Here is a 19737-nt window from a genome sequence, read left to right as displayed (position 1 = left end):
ATTCATTGTTATAATCAACAAACTTAACTAAAATATGAAAGCATAGCAATGTCTTGTAAGAGTTAATAAAAATATTACAATACATAATAAGCTAACAACTCGTCATTACTCTTAATTTCAAGGTTGTTTTATATCAAAATCAGCGTTATGGGTTTGTGAGCAACCCGCTGAACCACCAATATTATATGCCATTTCTGCAGTAGAAATTATGTGACCTGCTCTGCTACCAGACGCCCTTCCAGTACAATTATTTCTCGTGTGTCCTAGGTGACCACATGTAGAACACTCTTTTATAATTGGACCCTCGCCTTGGGATGGAATGCGGTCTGTGTTTCTTGGCCTGCCTGGCTGACGTTTATCTATTATAGGTGGCTTAACAATCATCAAATCATCGGGGATCTCCCATTCGGATGGCTTCGGCAGAGGGTTTACTGATTCCTCATATGTTTTCCTCAGTGTTTCGGTAAAGTAAGCATTTAATGCAAACCTCGAGCAGTCTTGGTAATTGTTCACTGTTAAACATCTTATGACATGACCACAAGGTATCCCATCAAGTTGCCAATGCCTACATGTACATGTCATATGTTGAAAATCAACAATCACATTTTGTGCCCCCTTTTTGACCTCGCATTTCGTATTTGAGATCATGCGAACATCCCATTTGGTAAAAATTTTCTTGTTTTCTTTTACAACTTCATCCGCCCAAGGGGTAAGTGTTGTTGTTGCTTCCGCTAAAAAAACAGCCAAAATGAAGAAGTTAAAATCAATAACATCGAAACTAATAAAACATTAATATTACAAATTTACGTAATACCTGCAAAGTTACGTCTTTGAAACCACCATTGTTGCATTGTAGCACGAAAAAAATCAATCAACATAAGTATTGGCACCTTACGTGCGTGTCTAGATAATGCATTTATAGACTCCGCACTGTTGGACGACATAAGATTGTATCGGTTCCCTTTAAAATGTGCCCTTGACCAGGTTTCTGGATTTATACTTTTTAAGTACTCCCATACTGGTTCTTTTGTCTTTTTCATAACATCCATGGCAGCATCAAAAGCATCAACTGTGTACGCCCTACACGCCTCCCAAAAAATTCCTTTAACCGTCTTACTCTTGCCGAATCTAGATACTATGTTGAAATACAAATGGACACCACATATTCCATGATGAGCGTGAGGAAAAATGTTGGCAACGGATGTTGCTATAGATGGAGACCTATCAGATATAATTGTAAGCTCCTGCATATTTCCTATGCAATCACGTAGTTTTTGAAAAAAACATGTCCAAGAATCAGTACACTCATTTTTGCATATACCATATGCAACCGGTAATATTTGATTTTGTCCGTCCTTAGTAACTGCAAGTAGCATGGTACCTTTGAACTCGCCCTTTAGGTGAGCTCCATCTACTACTAGGGTCGGCTTACAAAAATTGACAAAAGCTCGTACCTACAATACATTGTATATCTATTCAAATACACCAAAATAAATATTAAAAAAAAATTAGAACATGATAATACTAACCGAGCAACCGAGTGCGACGTACAAAAACTCAAACCGATCATCAGCATCTGTTTTAATATGTGTGACAGTACCCGGATTATGTTTGGCCAAGTTGTGACAATACGCCGGAAGTTTGGTAAAAGAATCCTCTTTCGTACCCCTTAACGACAACAATGCATATTGTTTCGCACGCCATGCCTGATGGTATGAGATATTGATATTCAATTGAGCATTCATATCATTAACAATTTCTTTTCCCCGATAAACTCTACTATAGTCTTCAGCCAAAACATCAGCAACATATTCACCCAAAACATATTTGTTTGCTTGTCGATGATTAGGTTGCAACAATGTTGAAGAACATGTGTGTACATCAACAAATTTATTCACTTGGAAAAGTCCATCAGTATTTTTAATTGCTTTTGCTCTTAGTAACCAAGAACAATTTTTCGAAACACACACAGCTTCATACCTTGATTTGGTGGATCTACTTGTCCTCCTCTGGAAACCTTCTCGAAGATATTTTTTACCAATACACCGCTTTAAAAGTTCTTTGTTTTTAAATATACTCTCACATTGAATCTTTTGAAGATTAATGTCTACCATCTGTGTTGGGATATCTTCATTATTATCAACTGGCCATGCTGGTACAGGGGGCATACCGTAAAAAAGGTTATCGGGATACTTAGCTTTAACTTCATCACCCAACTCATCTCTATCGGAATTACTTTGTAGCTCGGTTATATCTAAACATACATCACCAACATCAACATAATGCCCGTAAACATGATTTTTTTCATTTTTTTGAGTTGAATTTTTTTTCTTTTTAGTTTTATCTACCACACGCCTATTCATAAGTTTAACTTCTTGTTCGGCAACATCATCACAACGACCACCAACATGATTAAGATATGTACCAACATCATCATCACCAACATACTTGTAATTCTCGGAATCCACATATTGAATAGGTGAATAACTAACATTAACATTTTCAGCAACACTGTGAAACTGAGGTACACTAGGAGTATTGAAAGTACCTATCGGATCGTTGCTCCCTTTAAAACTACATAAATTACCAACAACTTCGTTTCCAATTTCACCGCCCCCATTAACCTCCTCAACTTCATCAACCACCACAAACACTTTCACAGCCCTTCCTCCACTACATTTGATTACGTTTATCAACATTCTAACATCCACGTCTTCAACTATAGCTATATAATAATTTAATTCAGGATGGTGGAAACGAAGACTAATTCTATATTTGTCTAACAAACCAATTTTGCTTCTTACCATAGATACAAAATCACTATAACTAATATACTCAGAAAATATCAAAGCAAATTCAGAAATACCTCCCTGTGGACATATGTATTCCAGATTAGTTCCATTAACTTGCCATCTCCCACCGGTTACAAGACAAACCAAATATTCAATCATTTTTTGAGCAAATTGTAGAGATAGAGAGTATTTCACAAACCAAATAACAACCAAAATGATATTTTTTCTACAAAAATTTTTATATAGCAAAGTCCATTTCGTAGTCAAACCAATTCATTTCGTAGTCAACCTTAAAAAAAATAAAAAAAAAAAAAAAAAAAAAAAAAAATTCATCATTTCGCAGATAGGATCAGAGGATTTCGCAGATGGGACCTATTCCATCTGCGAAATTACCCCTATTTATACCGAAAAATATTAAAAAAAAAAAAAAATTCTCATCTGCGAATGTACAAGTGCCTGAAGCACAACTGTGCTTCAGACACTTGTACATTCGCAGATGAGATGCCCATTTCGCAGATGGGGCCTTCTCATCTGCGAAATGGGTGGCTATTTTTGTAATCCCGATTTTTTTGGCTATTTTTATAATGCAATTAATATAATTGGCTATTTTTGTTATTTTCTCATTTTTATATTACGTAGTATATAAATGTCTTCAGAATTTACTTTCCTTTTAGCCTAATCAGCATGAATCGTACCTTTTTAGGGTGACAAGGTCAACTCTATTTTTATAATATACAAGTTGACTGATTTAGAAATTCCTGTGGACTCTCTTTATCACTCAAACCCAAACCCACCCATAATCTATAGATACATTATTTATGTACGTATATGTATATAAAAAGGGTGGCAGAAAAGAAAAGATGAAAGCAAAACAATGGGCAGATACTTGTCGGTGAAACTAGTTTTACAAAACCAACACCAACTGCAAAACCAGCTGCTCCGCCCCTTGCTATATCAGCCCCCATACGTACCTTTCTACCATCGCTCCTATCTTCATCTCTACGCAAAATAATCAATGAATTCGCAGTTTTAAATTCTGGGTTTCAATCCCCACATCATTTTAGCTGGTGGGTGTTTCTCAAAATCTGTTCTTGTACTAATTAGTTCTCGAAATTTTGATTAGTTTTAGAAGCTGTTTCAATGGAGACAAATGGTATGTTCTCTAACACGTCTGGAGGGTCGGGAATGTTAGGGCTTGAAATGTCGTTAAACCACCAGCAAAATCCCAACTTCCTTCACCAGCAACCTCCGTTCGCCGCGGCGGCGGCGGCAAAACAAGGGTACCCGTATGCAGCTCCAAAACAAAGAGCTTCACCCATTAGCGACGAAGAAGAGCCACATAGCAACAATTTGAACAATCCGTCAACTACTGAGGACAGCGGCGGCGATGGGAAGTTGAGAAAGGGGTCACCTTGGCAGAGAATGAAATGGACGGATAACATGGTGAGGTTGTTGATAATGGTGGTTTTCTATATCGGAGATGAAGGTGGGTCGGAGCAACCAAGTGGGTCCGACACGGCGGCGAAGAAGAAAGGCGGTGGAGGTGGGGTTTTACAGAAGAAAGGAAAATGGAAATCGGTTTCCAGAGCGATGATGGAAAGAGGGTTTTACGTTTCTCCACAACAATGTGAAGATAAATTCAATGATTTGAATAAAAGATATAAAAGGGTTAACGACATTTTAGGGAAAGGAACTGCTTGCAAAGTCGTCGAGAATCAAAGTTTGCTCGAAACCATGGATCATTTATCGGCGAAATTGAAGGAAGAAGCCAAGAAATTACTCAATTCGAAGCATCTTTTCTTCAGGGAAATGTGTGCTTATCACAATAGCTGCGGCGGAGGGAGTGGCGGAAGTGGTGCAGCCCACCATTCTTCACCACCGGAGGTCACCACAACCGAACAGCCTCCACACCACAGACAAAATTGCGTCCATTCAAACAACGAAGACGAAGAAGACGACGATGAGGGAGAAGATGATGAAGACGACGGCGATGGCCACCCCGATGAGGAGGAGGACGACGGCTTATCAAGCCGGAAAAGAGGTAGAACCGCAGAAAACGATGGGCATGACGGCATAATCCAACAATTTAATGGCGAAATCAGTTGTGTGATGCAAGATTTGGCAAAAAGCGTATGGGAAAAGAGGCAATGGATGAAGGTAAAGATGATGCAATTGGAAGAACAAAGAGTAGGGTTTCAAGGACAATCTTACGAATTAGAGAAGCAAAGATTGAAATGGGTGAAATTTAGCTGCAAAAAAGAGAGAGAAATGGAGGTGGAGAAGCTAAGGAATGAAAGAATGAAGCTTGAGAATGAAAGAATGGTGCTTTTGTTAAGGCAAAAAGAGATGGAATTGGTTGATCTTCAACACCAATACTCATCTAATCTTCATAAGAGAACAACTGATTAATCTTCTGTTAATGGTTGATGTCATTTCCTTTTCTGTAGATATATAACTTGTTTTTTTTTTTACTTAACTTTTGTTTCCAATGAATATCTACGTGTTTAAAATGCAAAACCGGGTTTGAGGTCATGGCGAGGAACACCATTATTGGAAGGAAACCATGCCCTTGGCATGGGTACGTGGTAGCCTTAAAGTTTAAAAGATGGAGAAATTGATCTCAAACATTAAAAATGACATAGTTTATGTATGTAACAAGTAATATACAATTAATTACAAAACATAAGTTTATAAAAGTCCAAATGCACAACCCAAATCTTCTAAAATTCCAAGTTTTACGTCTTTCATCTTCAACTACTCTGAACTAAGTTGGATACATATCGAAAATCAAAATAATAAGCTAGGAAATATGTTACATAGTTAATAATAAGTCAAATATTCAAGTTCTAAAGTTCAACTCTTAAATCTTTTAAAATTTAAGTAACCCGTAAATTCCCACATTGGGGATAGAAAATTTCAATCTTTTGAAACTCAACTTTTATATCAACAATAATAACATTAAAAAAAAAGAATACAAATGCAATATACAACTATTTCCAAACTCAAGTCAATCTCATAACCCAACTCACACAATTATGACAAAATTCGAGCACAACGTATTGTAAACTTCATATATGATATTGTCCAATGGCTCATTGTAGTACAACACGTAGCACATACACATCCTCCTGCCCATTAAAAATACTAGGGCATAGTATGATATTTCCCTGGACCACATGTAGGTTAGCAAGTCCTCACACGCATATGAGGTGTTCTAGACTAGAATGTAATCACTCATCACACAACCCTTAGCTAATTTTGTGGGATCACAAGTTCTTAAGGCCACTCAAGTCAAACACGTACTACATGATTGAAATCATTTTTAAAACACCAACTATTAGGAAATGATGTTTTTCAAGAGGAAAATGACGTTGTACCCTATAATGTTTTCGGAATTGGTCTAATTAGTCTCTAAACTATTTTTGTTGCTTTATGGGGGAATAAGGTGGATTTTGTCAAGTTTAAATGGTTATTTTTGACAAAATGAAAAGATAACCCAGTTATCCCCATTTAATAAAGTGACTAAATTCAGTAAATTGTACCCCTTGTCCACGTCTCCTTTTCTCTCTCTCTCTCTCTCTCTCTCTCTCTCTCTCTATATATATATATATATATATATATATATATATATATATATCACACACAGAGTTCGTCTCGATTCCTCCCATCTTCATCTTCGTTCAAAAGGACCGCCAGTGCAACATTCTCCTCCTCGATTTGTGCAACCCCATTCATCGGTTTCTACAAGATGGGTTATTTTAATGGTGAGCGGATACGTCGACACCTCGTTTGTCCTCAATTTTTCCCCTCAAATAAAGCCTCTCATTCCTTTAAAACGACCATCACAATCATCAGTTGCCTTGTTTTCAGTTAAAAGAGAAGAAGGGGTAGGGAGATTACATTGTTGCCTTAAATGGATCGGTTGACATTGAAAGATTATATGAATCTAGAGGAAGTAGTTCAAAAAATAAATAAACATGATTTATTTTTATTTGGCTTTTAAAAAAACAAAAGAAAAATATAGATAGGATTTACTTTTATTTGGTTTGTAAAACTATCATGCTCATCATCTTCTTCTGGTATCATTATAAACCCACTGCCGAGGTGTCACAGCCCCGAACCAGGACGGCAGAAACGTCTGGAGACGGATGACGTCATTGTATAGTATCATAACAATTGAATATGAATGAAACATAGCAACAAAACATCATACATTAAAAGATACCAACATACATTGTTTACAAATTGTATTTGTTCACAAATTTACACAAAAGTGACATAAAATATGATGTTCCAAAATGTAGCAAATATCCAAAATCCATGGCCCAAATATCTGCTCACTGTGTTCCTGAGAATACAAGTCATTTTGAAAAACATCAACTAAAAAGTTGGTGAGTTCATAAGCATATTTGTATAAAAAAATTTGTAACATATTTGATTGTAATAATTTGTAAGACTCCAGAAAATCCGATATTTTCTGTGAAAAATGTTTTGTAAGTCTCGTTTTAAAACTGTGAATAACTGCATGTGTGTCCTTTGTTTTCTTTTGTACGTAATTGAAAAGAGTGTGTTCCCAGAAAATCTCATATTTTCTATTTTATGAAAAACTGTAGTCTTAAAACCCTAAAACTTGGGTGGTGATAGTAATGTACAAAAATAAAGTGTAGTTTTATATTTTATAAAACTAGTGAAGTGTATAATTTCATAAATCCAAAATAACATTGTTAATCCCTATATGAGTCGTTACAACCATGCCTAATTTGACTGATATGTCTATCATGGCGTTCTTCAAGTGTCGGTTTCGGCAAGATATTTGTCACCCTAGACTGGCGTTGTCTAGCTGTAGCGAACAACTCAGGTGTGGGGGTGTAAACCTCGTATAGATCTATACACAATTGCTTCGCTCTCCCTCCAGGAGAGACTCTGGTTATAACTACAAGACTTTCAGTATACGTTAGGTAGGTACGATGAAGGAAAGTCTCACAAGTGCTTTAACAGATTTACGTGAACTTTGACTCCCGTTATTGAATCATGAAAATAACATTACTAATGTAAATTCGTGACTGAAGTTTTATGACACGCGTTTTACAGCTTTATGACATATAGGTTATAACTTGTAGGGGTGTTCAAAAATATCCACATCCAAAATATTCGATCCGAAATTTCAGATATCCGAATTTTCGGATATGCGATTTTTCGGATTCGGATACGAATAGTGAGTGAATTTATAAAGTTTCAGATATTTCGGATATCCGATATCCGAAAAAAATAATTTTTCTTTATTTTTTTATATTTTAAAATGAGAAATTAGAAACATTGACATGCTTAATGGACTAATGTTCCCCATCATTTTCAAGTTTTTCGTGACCATTCTTTCCAAACTTTTATTGCAAACCTTTCCATTTACAATCGTTATATATTTGTTTGTTATAATCCTGGTTCGTTGGCTTATAATAAAAAACTATTAAGTAAATGCTACATATATTTATTTGTTGCTATCGATATCCATCTATGTCGCAAGATTTAACATAGTTGTTATTATTAATTTTAAGAGTTGCGATGATTTTACGGATCAGATGTTCAGATGTGGATATTTATTTAAAATTAATGAAATTCGGATATCCGGTTTAATATCCGAATCCGTATCCGTATCCGTATCCGAAATTTCGGATACAGATTCGGATATCAAAAATCAACTATCCGAATTTTCAGATATCCGAAATTCGGATATCCGGTTTTGAACACCCCTACTGACTTGTACTTTTAAAAGCTCTATGATGAACAAATTATGACACACAAATTTTTCTGTCGTAATAATTCTGTTTTGTATACCGTTTAGGGTAAATTATTTATAACACTTTTTATAAATAATCATTAATGGACTTGTCTACTTGTAATATATGTTGTGTAAATAGCATAATCCTCCAAGTTTTGTAGTTTGTTTAACGCACCAAAATTTAGTTTAGGAGTTTTGTAACACAAAATCTTTTATTTTGTTGTGACCCTAACATGTCACGATTTCCACAAAATACACATTAAATCTTGATATTTATTGCATTCAAATATTTGGACAAGTATAAGTATTAAAAATGCATATGTCCAAAAGCTAACCATTTTTGAGTGTAACACCCATATTTTCGCCATTTAAGGTGAACAAACATAGCCACAAAAAATTTTATAACACAAAGATGTTATTAACATGTTCTTTATGATTTTTAACATCTTATTAAGAACCTTTTTAGTTGAGAACTTGTTTCATCTTCAACCCATGACTATGGTACACGAAATTATCCAAAGGATAAACTTAATCCAGCAACATGAGCCTTGTAATTTTCGAATTCATGGTGGGTTAACATGAAGTAATCAACATTTCAACCACAATATATAAGATGCATGTTATTACCTAAAGGTTAAACGCATTACACACGGTACATGCAATTATCCAATGGTTAAACGAGATTGGACTTGTATTCCCCCCCCCCCCAAAGAGTATGAAAAACATGAAAATGGTGGGGTATAAAGCTCACCTTTGTTGATTTTGAGTGGTAGAAGAAGAAGGAAATTTTCGAGCCTAGCCTTGCCTTGGAGAGATTCTCGAAAAGTTAGTGTTTCTAAGAGTTTAACACACAACAAAAATGTGTAAAAAAGGAGTTGTTATCATAAAAATGTTTAGATTTACAAAGGTTACATGCAGTTCTTACCAAGTTCAAGAGTTGTTGGAGAAGAATCCTTGCAAAAGTGTAACACCCAAAGTCTTGAAAGCCCAGAAAGTAAAGGAAACCCTAGATTTAAGGGGGACTCGGCGAGTCCAAGGAGGAACTCGACGAGTCCGAGCGGGATCCGAGTCGAGGAGTAAGTGACCAACTCGGCGAGTCGGCCAAGGCGACTCGGTGAGTAGGGTCTGTGCGAGGAAAACCCTAAATCTGGGGCTTGGAGCCTATTTAATCGTCTCATTCTTCTTCCTAGGGATCCTTTACTGTCTCTCACACCCAGAACGCCGCAACCTAAGCCTCCATTGTGCTCATTCAAGCTTTTAGCCATTTTTGAGTGGTCTTAAGGAAGAAGAAGAAGTGGGAATCTTTGAAGCATCAAGGAGTGGCCTTGGATCCGAAGTTTGGGGAACATTTCTGAGCATTTGAAGGTATTAAGTCGTTCCTCTCCTTTAGATCTTATTTGGTTATGAGTTTTGGGGCTTTTAAGCCATGTCTAAGATCAATCTCGAGCTTGAGGTCCAGATCTGAGGTTGCTACCTCAGATCCATGCTTGTTTTGGTTTAGAATCCCGTAAAGTATCGGCCATTGAGTGGATTTTGGAGCATCTTGGTCTTAAACCCTAGTTCATGGTGTATTTTGCCTAGATCTCCCTCTCTACACGTAAAGTTTGCAACTTTACGTGGGGGATAGGCTTGGGAAGGGTAGATCTATAGTTTGGAGTCCATGCATGACTCGAAAGTCCTCTGCATGAATGTAGATCTGAATGGACTCGGCGAGTCCTTCGAGTGGACTCGGCGAGTAGCTTGAAGACGAGGAGGAACTCGACGAGTGGGATGAACAGCTCGTCGAGTCGAATGAAGATGGGCATGAACTCGACGAGTTGGATGAACAACTCGGCGAGTTGGTTGAAGATGGCCTTGTGCTCAGCGAGTCTGTTCTTAGACTCGATGAGTCAGGTCGAGTGGTCCCAAACCCTTCGAGTTACGACTCGAGTCAGCGAGTCGAGCCAGGACTCAGTGAGTGAGACAGGACAGGATTCGGGAATCAGTAGACTCGGCGAGTCAGGGGCTGACTTGGCGAGTCAAGTCGCGATTGGAAGGACTTTGATCATAAGAACTCGGCGAGTCAGTAAGTGGACTCGGCGAGTAGGGTTGACCTGGAAGGTTGACTTTGACCAGGACTTTGACTTGGACCAGAGTTGACTCGGTTGACTGCCGAGGGTCAGTTAGACTAAGTGTGGTATTGATATTGGTAGCTCGGGGAGCTAGTGGAGCAGCAGTCGGAGTCAGTGGTCAGGTAGCGGTCAAAGGGTTAGCAGCAGCAGTTCAGCAGTATCAGGTGAGTTTCCCTTTGTATGAATGGGTCTACGGCCACAATGTCGGCCCATGTAGTTATGAGTAGAAGACCCGGGGGTTAGCCCTAGGCACAGTATGCTAGTAAGATATTCGGACGAGGTCCAATGATAGAGGGCGGCTGCCCAAGGAATGGTTTATGCGATAGTTTATACTTGTTGTCTGTGTGATACTTGTATGTGCTTGGTATGGAGGTGAGGGTGGGCGAGGTCCCGTATCTCACTAATAGCAGAGTGTGGATGGTGTTCCACATCTCAGTAGCAGCAGTCCAGGGGCGAGGCCCAAGTTAGGAAATGAGTGAGGGTGGGCTGGGCCCGTATCTCACTATCAGCAGGAGTATGGACGAAGTTCCATGACTCATCAGTAGCAAGACACGGGCGGGGCCCAGAGATAGGCGAGGCCTTAGAGCAAGAGCTGTTAGTATATGTTTAGCTTATGTGATGTTATGTGATACATGTATGTGCTATTATATGTTAGTGGGCGGGGCCCTGTGACAGGCGAGGCCTAAGCGAAACAGATCTGTATCCGAGCGGGGCTCGAAGCCAGGCGGGGCCTGGAGCGGCGGGGACGTTGTAGCGGGCGAGGCCCGAGGTAAGGGGCGAGGCCTATGATAGCGGGCGTGGCCTAGTATTTGCAGTATGTGTTAGTTGCAACTAGATAGAGGGCGTGACCCAGTATGTGCAGTGTGCAGTTATGCGCATGGTATGTGGTAGGGTGGGGAACTCACTAAGCTTCGTGCTTACAGTTTTCAGTTTTGGTTTCAGGTACTTTCGGTAGCGGATGATGGAGCTCGGGATGATCGCATGGCACACACCATAGTTTATACAGCCTGGGAATGTTTACTCTGATAACGAATATGTATTTTGGAAACTAATACTTTGTTTATGTTTGAAAACGATGAATCTACTTAACGTAATGTTTTATTGAAAGAAATTTTTAGTCTTAAATTTTGGGATGTTACAAAAAGGCACACCCACACACAAAAATTTTGAGAGGAAAATGAAGGAGTCTGGAGAGAAAATGGAGTGAAATGTGATCTTTGGTGAGGGTATGAGGGAGGGGTGGTCGGCCGAAGTTAAGAGAGAGGAGGGAGAAAGAATTTGACTTTCTTTAAAGTTGTTGGGATGCATGCATGGATATATGGAGGTCCAATCCTAGGTGTATGTTGGGTAATAATGAGGTGGCAACTCCTTTTTCCATTCCTTTTTCCTTTTTTTGTTCATCCCTAACCGACCCAAAAGGGTTCTCGGTCCAAAGGGTGACCCAAAAAGAGATGGGTTCCGATTTTTGGCTTGGCCCAATAGGAGTTTCCGGCCCAATAAGGCCTAAAGAAAAGGTTCTCTGGCCAATAGGGTTCACGGAATGAGTTTTCGGCCCGATGAAGGGTTATCGTCCCAATGGAAAGCCCAATAGAATTTTTCAGCCCAATAGGGCCCAAAGAAAGGTTTTCGGCCCAATAAGGCCCAATAGAGGAGTTATCGCTGTTGGGCCGAGAATTCTTGGGCTAAGGCCCGAAATTGATTGGGCTTAGCTATTGGATCTAGTTTTTAGGGCTTACTATAACATCTGGATTCCCAGGTATTCTATGTCATTCATCTATGTTGAGTTAAAGAGGGGACTCGACGAGTCGACGGCTAGACTCGTCGAGTAGGATCGCGATTCTGCTGATTGGATTAATGAATGGACTCGACGAGTCGGAGAGGTGACTCGACGAGTCCGTGCTGGCAGCAGAAACCCTAAATCTTTGGGCATGTGCCCTACTTAAAGTCCTTATAGCCCTCATTTGCGGCTACCAGACCAGAGAGAGAAACACTAGAGAGCTTGAGCGAGGTGTGTGTGTGTGAGAGAGAGAGAGAGAGAGAAAGAGTATTTTTGATCCTTTTTGGTGTTGTTTTGCAAAGAAGAAGGTGTTTCCAGCTAGAGGAGGTCAAGAGGGTTGCTAATCCGTGGTTTTCAAGCTTGGATCTTCAGTATTGAGGTAGCAAATCGATCCTTTCTCTTTTTGGTTTAAGATCCTTGAATTTTAGGGTTTTCTATACCCTTTATTGGCTTGATTTGTTGAGTATGTTGTCCCTTTGAGTGTTAGACTCTGGATCTGGATCTCTAGAGGTCCATAGGGCTTTACCTATCCAGCTTTATGTTGGTTCATGGAGGAAATGAGTCTATGTTGCCATTTTAGAAGCCATTTCACCAAGGAAAGCCTTGTGTGTGTTGCATGAATGTCAAGACTGAACCTTTACGTGATTATCGTGGTTGGGAAGGTCAAATCTATAGGTTAGAGAAGCATATCTGACCTCAGAAGGTCATTTGAATGTTGCCATGGAAGCAACTCGCCGAGTTCATAAGTGGACTCGACGAGTCGAGTCGGGGTTGCCCTACGATTCGTATCAAGGGTATCCCATCGAGTGAAGGGATGAATCGACGTACCAAGAGAGGCTAGAAGGGTTCAGAGGACCCGCATGGACTCGTCGAGTCGTCCATGTGCATTCAACGAGTCGGGTCAAAGTTTGACCATTGATTCCAGTTGACCTTAGGGTTTTGGTCAAGCTGATTCAGGAGAGTTCAGGGAGAGGTAGAATGGCCTTCTACCCAACCTGAAGAGATGAGACTATGAGAGGGTATTGATCAGGTATGTTTTCGGATGATAGGAGGAGGCTAGGTCGGGACGTCGAGCACGAGAGTTTATTCGACTTCATTCAAGGTGAGTCTTCTCACTATACATTACCTAGAGTGGTATCTATGTGTAGACTAGAGGGTGTTGTATGCTATATGTATGTAGGAGATTATGTGCATTTTGTTATATGTATGTCATGTGTTGTATAGACCAGATCGGAGAGTCCAACGATATAGATCGGTCCGAAGGGTCCAACGAGCTATGACCGGACCAGAGGGTCCAACGGGCTATGGGACTGGAGGGTCCCGCTGAGACATATCGATCGGAGGGTCGTGCTATAGCCTCGAGTGGCATATGTGTTGTATGTGGTATTTTGGGGAACTCACTAAGCATTTATGCTTACCGTGTTGTGTTATATGTTTCAGGTACCAGTGAGGATCGCGGGAAGGCGTCGGCATGATCTGTACACTGATGGGTTTTAGCCATAAGAACATCCTATGTGCTCATACAAACCCTAATGCTTGGATCTAGGTTTCTCTATTGTACATGAAGTTATCCAAGACTATAAACCCTATATCTAGCATATGATAATCAATATAACATATAAATTAGGGTTTAGATCATACCTTGATTGTTATGTAGCAATAACAATCTCAAATCCTCCTTGTAATGACTTTAGAAAGCTTAGAGTCACAAATGGCACTCCTCTAATGGTTCACAAACACCAAGATCAAGAGGATGAAGAAGAGAAGAGAATGAGGCTGCCCAAAACGTGTGGAAACCCTAATCAACAAGTTCACCACGTTTTTGAGCCATAAGGGTTCTTTAAATAGTGAGGCTTTTAGGGTTATCTAACAAGGAAACCCTAATTTGGATGCTTAAGCCCTAAGCAACCCATGGGCTCCTTCCTTAAAGGCCTTGGGACGATTTCTAATGGTTTTCCCCATAGAATTCGTCCACCCCTTTAATATGGAGTCCATTAGCTCAATATTCAACTATCATACAATTGACAGTTCTAGTCCCTTAAGTTTAATTAATGTCTTTTAACAACAAAATTAATTCTCAATTAATTATTGACTAATATTAATTAAACAATATGATTTCTCCTTTAATATATTATTCTCATAATATATTAATAAATCATATTTAATTCTTTCTCTCCATAATTTATCCTATAAAGTTGCTTTGGTGAAGGCAACCCAAAAGGACCATGCACCATCGGGTCAAGTACATACCAAAATAGTTATGGACTTAGACACTAATCCAACAGTCTCCCACTTGGATAAGTCTAATAATTATTTTGCGTATTACTTCAGATCATGATCTGCAATCGTAGCTTTCTAAAGCCGTTGTCAACTCTGATCTTATCAAATATGCGTGTCCTTTAGATAAGGGATCATATATTCCTCCATTCTAGATATTGTATAGACTGAGACATGGATCTAAATCATTCTCTCTGTCTATGTGTTGTTTCCCAAATTCAGATTTATGACGACTGACAACAAACTATAATTAAACACATCAATTTAGTCTCGGGTTGGCCAAGCACTTAGGTGTCATCACTAAATCATCGAGGGGCCCATAGAAATCGCTTTTATCCTACTTTGGATAAAAGGAACGGATAAACTTTGACTCAATGCTCGCTTGCACTCACTCACCAAATCACACACAACAATATGTTTTATAACACCAAGTTACTGGTGCGTTTACATATTATCAATGTGCAACTGACTCGCAAGATACAACTCACACATCTCGGTTTACAGAATATAAGATATTATCGTCTCACCAATCACTCGTGATAAAATCCATGAAGTGATCCAAGTGAGCGTGGGTTTAATCCAATGCTCAAATCATATTCATAAGCACTCATGAACGTTGCAGCAAACATTTGCTTATGTCTAATGCTCTTTAGTCAATCCACACACCAATTCACAACAGTCTTCATTCATATCTACTTCCAACATATGAACGACTGTGGTCCGTTCGAATAATTTGACTATTCTGAACCAATTAAATTATTCAGGAAGTCAAAACATGCAAAGTAAAACACAAGAATAATACTAATCCCATATGGCCTCAAACCTCTAAGTATAAATAAAACACCTTATATTTATCACCATATCGATTACTCATTATTTGTTGTTTCGGGTAATCAACTTCTTACTTGAATTATTACAACACTTGTCCCATGCTCTTAGCATGCACACAATGTTTACCTATGGTTCTTACTTTGTGAAATAGATCAAATGAACACATTTCCAATCATACTCATTTCACAACTCCTAATCCTTTTCACAAGTGAAAGAATATCAAATTCTTGCCATTTATAGAATATGTTAGATTCTAACATTTTATGCAATGATCCTTTCGTAATGTCATAGCACAAAAGTCACAATGACTATTGCCAATGAAATTATAAAGTCCTCTATCGGAGATTGTTACAAGACAATTCCATAGATGTGATGTCTCTCACTCAAAGTACATTCCTTTGAACATCCTTTTGCATAAAATTTCTAATCTAGACATAGACTCTCAATATCCAACTCCCAATATGGAAACATTTCCATACTTACCATATGACAACTCATTCTCAATAGAATCTTATCTATTCATAATAATGTCGATATGGTCCATCCAATATCATACTTCCAACTTCTCACAAGCGACCAATCCTCATCGAGCTTTGGATCGTCCTTTGATAGTTGTTTAATTATCTTAGTCAAGACCGATTCTTGTCCTTTTCCCTCTAAATGCGCTAGACATTTGGAAAATTTTAAAATGCTCAAATATTATAGCATTTGCAATTGATCCTATATCCGACGCATATGGGACACGATGCATAATGTCTTACATAAAGATTTGATACTTTATCAATCTTCTGCCATAATATTTTATGTGCTACGTTCTCACAATTCGAACTATGAAGAGGAATGTCGTAATCATAATCGAAATTTAAGAACACACTATGTGTCCTTGACTAAATTTATTAACATTCCACAACCTAAGCCTTTAGATTTGAAATGAAGCATAATATTCTCTCCCTTAATTATAGAGAAACAACTATTCAATCCTTACAACTTTGCAAAGTATGACTCTTGTTTTCTATAATTAATACTACTAACTTGCAATACTTGCCTTAATAATCATACAAGCACAACATTTATGCTCCCACTATCACGATGATTATTACAAACATAACACTTATGCTCCCACTAGCTTTGACATGTATTCAGAAACAGCTTAACTTTCAGAAAAACAATGCCTATTGAATTTCTTTAAGTTCATATTTCTAATACCCAATGCTTTGATAATTTTTTATCAAGGCTTCTTAAACTTATACACCTTTGCCTTAGATAGTTTATATGTGTGTCTTAAACAATTTAGACTAATTGCCAAATCTCATAATTCGAATCATGGAAAGGGATACCGTAACCATAATCGAATTCGAGAATACAATTTTCACAATCACTATCTTCTTAAAATCTTCCTTAGTGAAAGCATTTCCTCACGGTCATTTTCATGAAGGAGGGAATCTTATGACACTTAGATTTTAATGGTGTATGTGTTCCTATCCATGTGAATTTGTCAAAACCCAAGTTTGCGACAAATCCAAACTCATATGGATCGAACCTTCTCAATCTTGATTTCTTACCTTATGGTGACACGGCTGCCCACCATGTCTTCCAAGTAGTTAAGCAGCTCACCCTTTCCTATCAATGTACTTTTCATTGATCAAGGTCCTTGCCTTTTATGCATTCAAATGAGAACTCATAGAAACCACATGCATAATTAACTCGATTGGAACGACATAGAAACAAGATAGTGTCAACACGATAGGTTGTAAACCTCAACTCGTGTGCTAGTGATGATCGATAAGGTTTATTTTGATTTGTTCTTGAAACCTTTCAAGATCATTAAGACTCCCACTGACTCCTTGACATATAAGATTCTCTTGTCAATAAACATTTCTTGACAAACAAATATTCAAGAGTTAGTGTAGCCTTTATCAAGACAAAACATTTCATAAAATTGGTCCTAGTTGGTCTTTGTCTTATCCAAGACATCACAACTTTCCAATTTCAAATGTGCGAGAATAGGAAAGCCTTTTTTTTCAAATTCTACATTTGATGAATGTTATAAACCTTCTTAAGACTTGTCACTCAATATTACAATCTTAACTCTAAGACTTGTTTTGGAATGAAGTATGATTGACTTCTTGATTTAACCATTTCTTCAATTCTTGATTCATCTTCTTATACATACACTTGTACTAAGACTTATTTAGAGGATCAATATGGTTCTTAATCATTAAGACATATCATAAAGTATAAAAGGTACTCTCCCTTCTTCTTAGAATAGATAAACTTTTATCTTTCTGCCTACTTGATTCTTTTATTCGTTCTGCTATTGATTTAAACCTTTTTCAATCAATTCATAATTACACTTAATCTTATAAGTATAATCATATTTACTAACCCTTTAGTAAATCATGACGAATATCTTTGTTACCCTTGTGGTGGACTTGATCAACACACAACTTTGTGTACTCGATCTCCTAGTCCTTCACTTGACACTTTGTCAATGAATTAGTCTAATTTCCAAATATGAAATTTCTCATTCATCGTGCAACCAAGTTGCATGATTCCAAGTTTCTGTCCACTTGAAACTTGGGCAATGAGAAACTCTCCTTATTTGGTAACTTCTTGACATTTCCATAAATAACATAATTGAGAATCACATCCATTTGTTGTAGAAATATGTGAACATCAATTTTACATAACGATTTCATTGCAAGGAAATAAATAAATAAATGAGTCAAAACAAAATTTATTTTATTCATAAAAGCAGCGGAAAACATTTGTCCTTACAATGCAAAATTAACTGAAAAACTATGTAATCAAATATTCCTAACAACTCTATCATAACTTTCTAAGCTCAAAATCTAATCTTCACGTCCATGCGATCGAGATCCATTTCTTTGTGATTAGATTCATCTTGCTCTTCCATCAAGCTTCCTCTCTTTTCACTGATCCTGCAAAACATTCAAATGCAATCTTATCACATTATGTATTAAGAATCAACGAATAGGAACTTAATGGAGTTAGATAGTGGATTTTACCTGAAGCACAACCATACTCTTTAACTCTCCCATCTTCTGGACTCTTTAGGCTCTTAGGGCAGACTTGTATCCAACGCCCTTTCTCTTGGCAACAAACACAGGTCGGTTCTCCTAGAACGTCCTCGGAATCATGGTTGGTTGACTTTCCCAACAAATACGCTCCATTGCTTTGCCAAATCATTTCTGATTCAACAGCAATGAGCATGTAAGTTAGGTCAATGAGGTTTTCGTCATGATCCATCATATAATACTTTCTTTTGAACTTATTATATGATTCAGGGAGTGACTGCAGAACCCAGTTCACAGCCAACTTATCAGGGAATGACGCACCCAACATTATCAACCTATCGATGTGTGATTTCATTCCTAGAACGTGGGCGCACACGGGTTTACCATCTTCATGTTTCATTTCCAATAGGGCTTTAGTGACATTGAACCTTTCAATTCTTCGATCTTGTGGGTTAGGGAGAATAATTGGAGGAGGTGGAGGAAGTGAAGCATGATATCTTGTTCCTCGATCGAGTCGTGGAATATCATCTTCATGTGGAATGCTTGTTCCACGGGATTTGGGAAGACCATAGTTGTCGTACTTTGACATCTACAAAACGGGAGAACATAAATTCAAGTTAGTTGATTGATTGAGTCCTTAATAAATCACCCAAATGAGATATTAAGGCTAGGACCCAACACAATACGCTACAACCTAGAAAAGGGATGTCGTAATCTAGTTGCAGAATATTTGAAAGTAAGTGAATGACGATTCACTAATTTCCACCATGAAAAACGAAAAAGAAATTTAAGTTTTAAATCTATGAAACTCCTAGATCCTTTGAGATTCATTGAACATTTCAATGGCATGTTTAAATCTCGATATGCCCCTCTAGTTTGTGACTGGGATGCCGAAGATCACAAAGCGGGTGTGAATAACCATGCAAGCTTACATGGTGCCCCCACATGTTACAGTCACCTATTCGATGTGCCGGTAAACCACACACGCTCCACCGAACTATGACAAACATTGAGTCACCCTTTGCTACCTTTGCTTAGAACCATTTAATGTGCCGGTAAACCACACACGCTCCACTAATGTCTTCGCAAGGGCACAAAGTGTAATTTCTTGGAATTGAATCAATTCACTTTTGCC

The 19737-nt window shown here is 38.1% G+C and overlaps 1 protein-coding gene across 1 annotated transcript; it reads left to right on the top strand.

Moving 5' to 3' along the window:
- The first annotated feature begins 3655 nt into the window (after window positions 1–3655).
- LOC145089799 (sequence-specific DNA binding transcription factor) lies at window positions 3656–5495 on the top strand. The gene has a single exon (XM_079028195.1). It carries the CDS (start codon window positions 3933–3935, stop codon window positions 5199–5201), a length of 1269 nt encoding a protein of 422 aa, XP_078884321.1. The 5' UTR covers window positions 3656–3932; the 3' UTR covers window positions 5202–5495.
- The last annotated feature ends 14242 nt before the right edge of the window (window positions 5496–19737 follow it).

This window comes from Lactuca serriola, chromosome 1, assembly GCF_051521515.1.
Source record: "Lactuca serriola cultivar US96UC23 chromosome 1, Lser_US96UC23_V15, whole genome shotgun sequence".
In the NCBI taxonomy this organism is placed as follows: Eukaryota; Viridiplantae; Streptophyta; class Magnoliopsida; order Asterales; family Asteraceae; genus Lactuca; species Lactuca serriola.
Note: the sequence above shows the minus strand (reverse complement) of the source record. Positions and strands in the feature narration are given on the sequence as shown.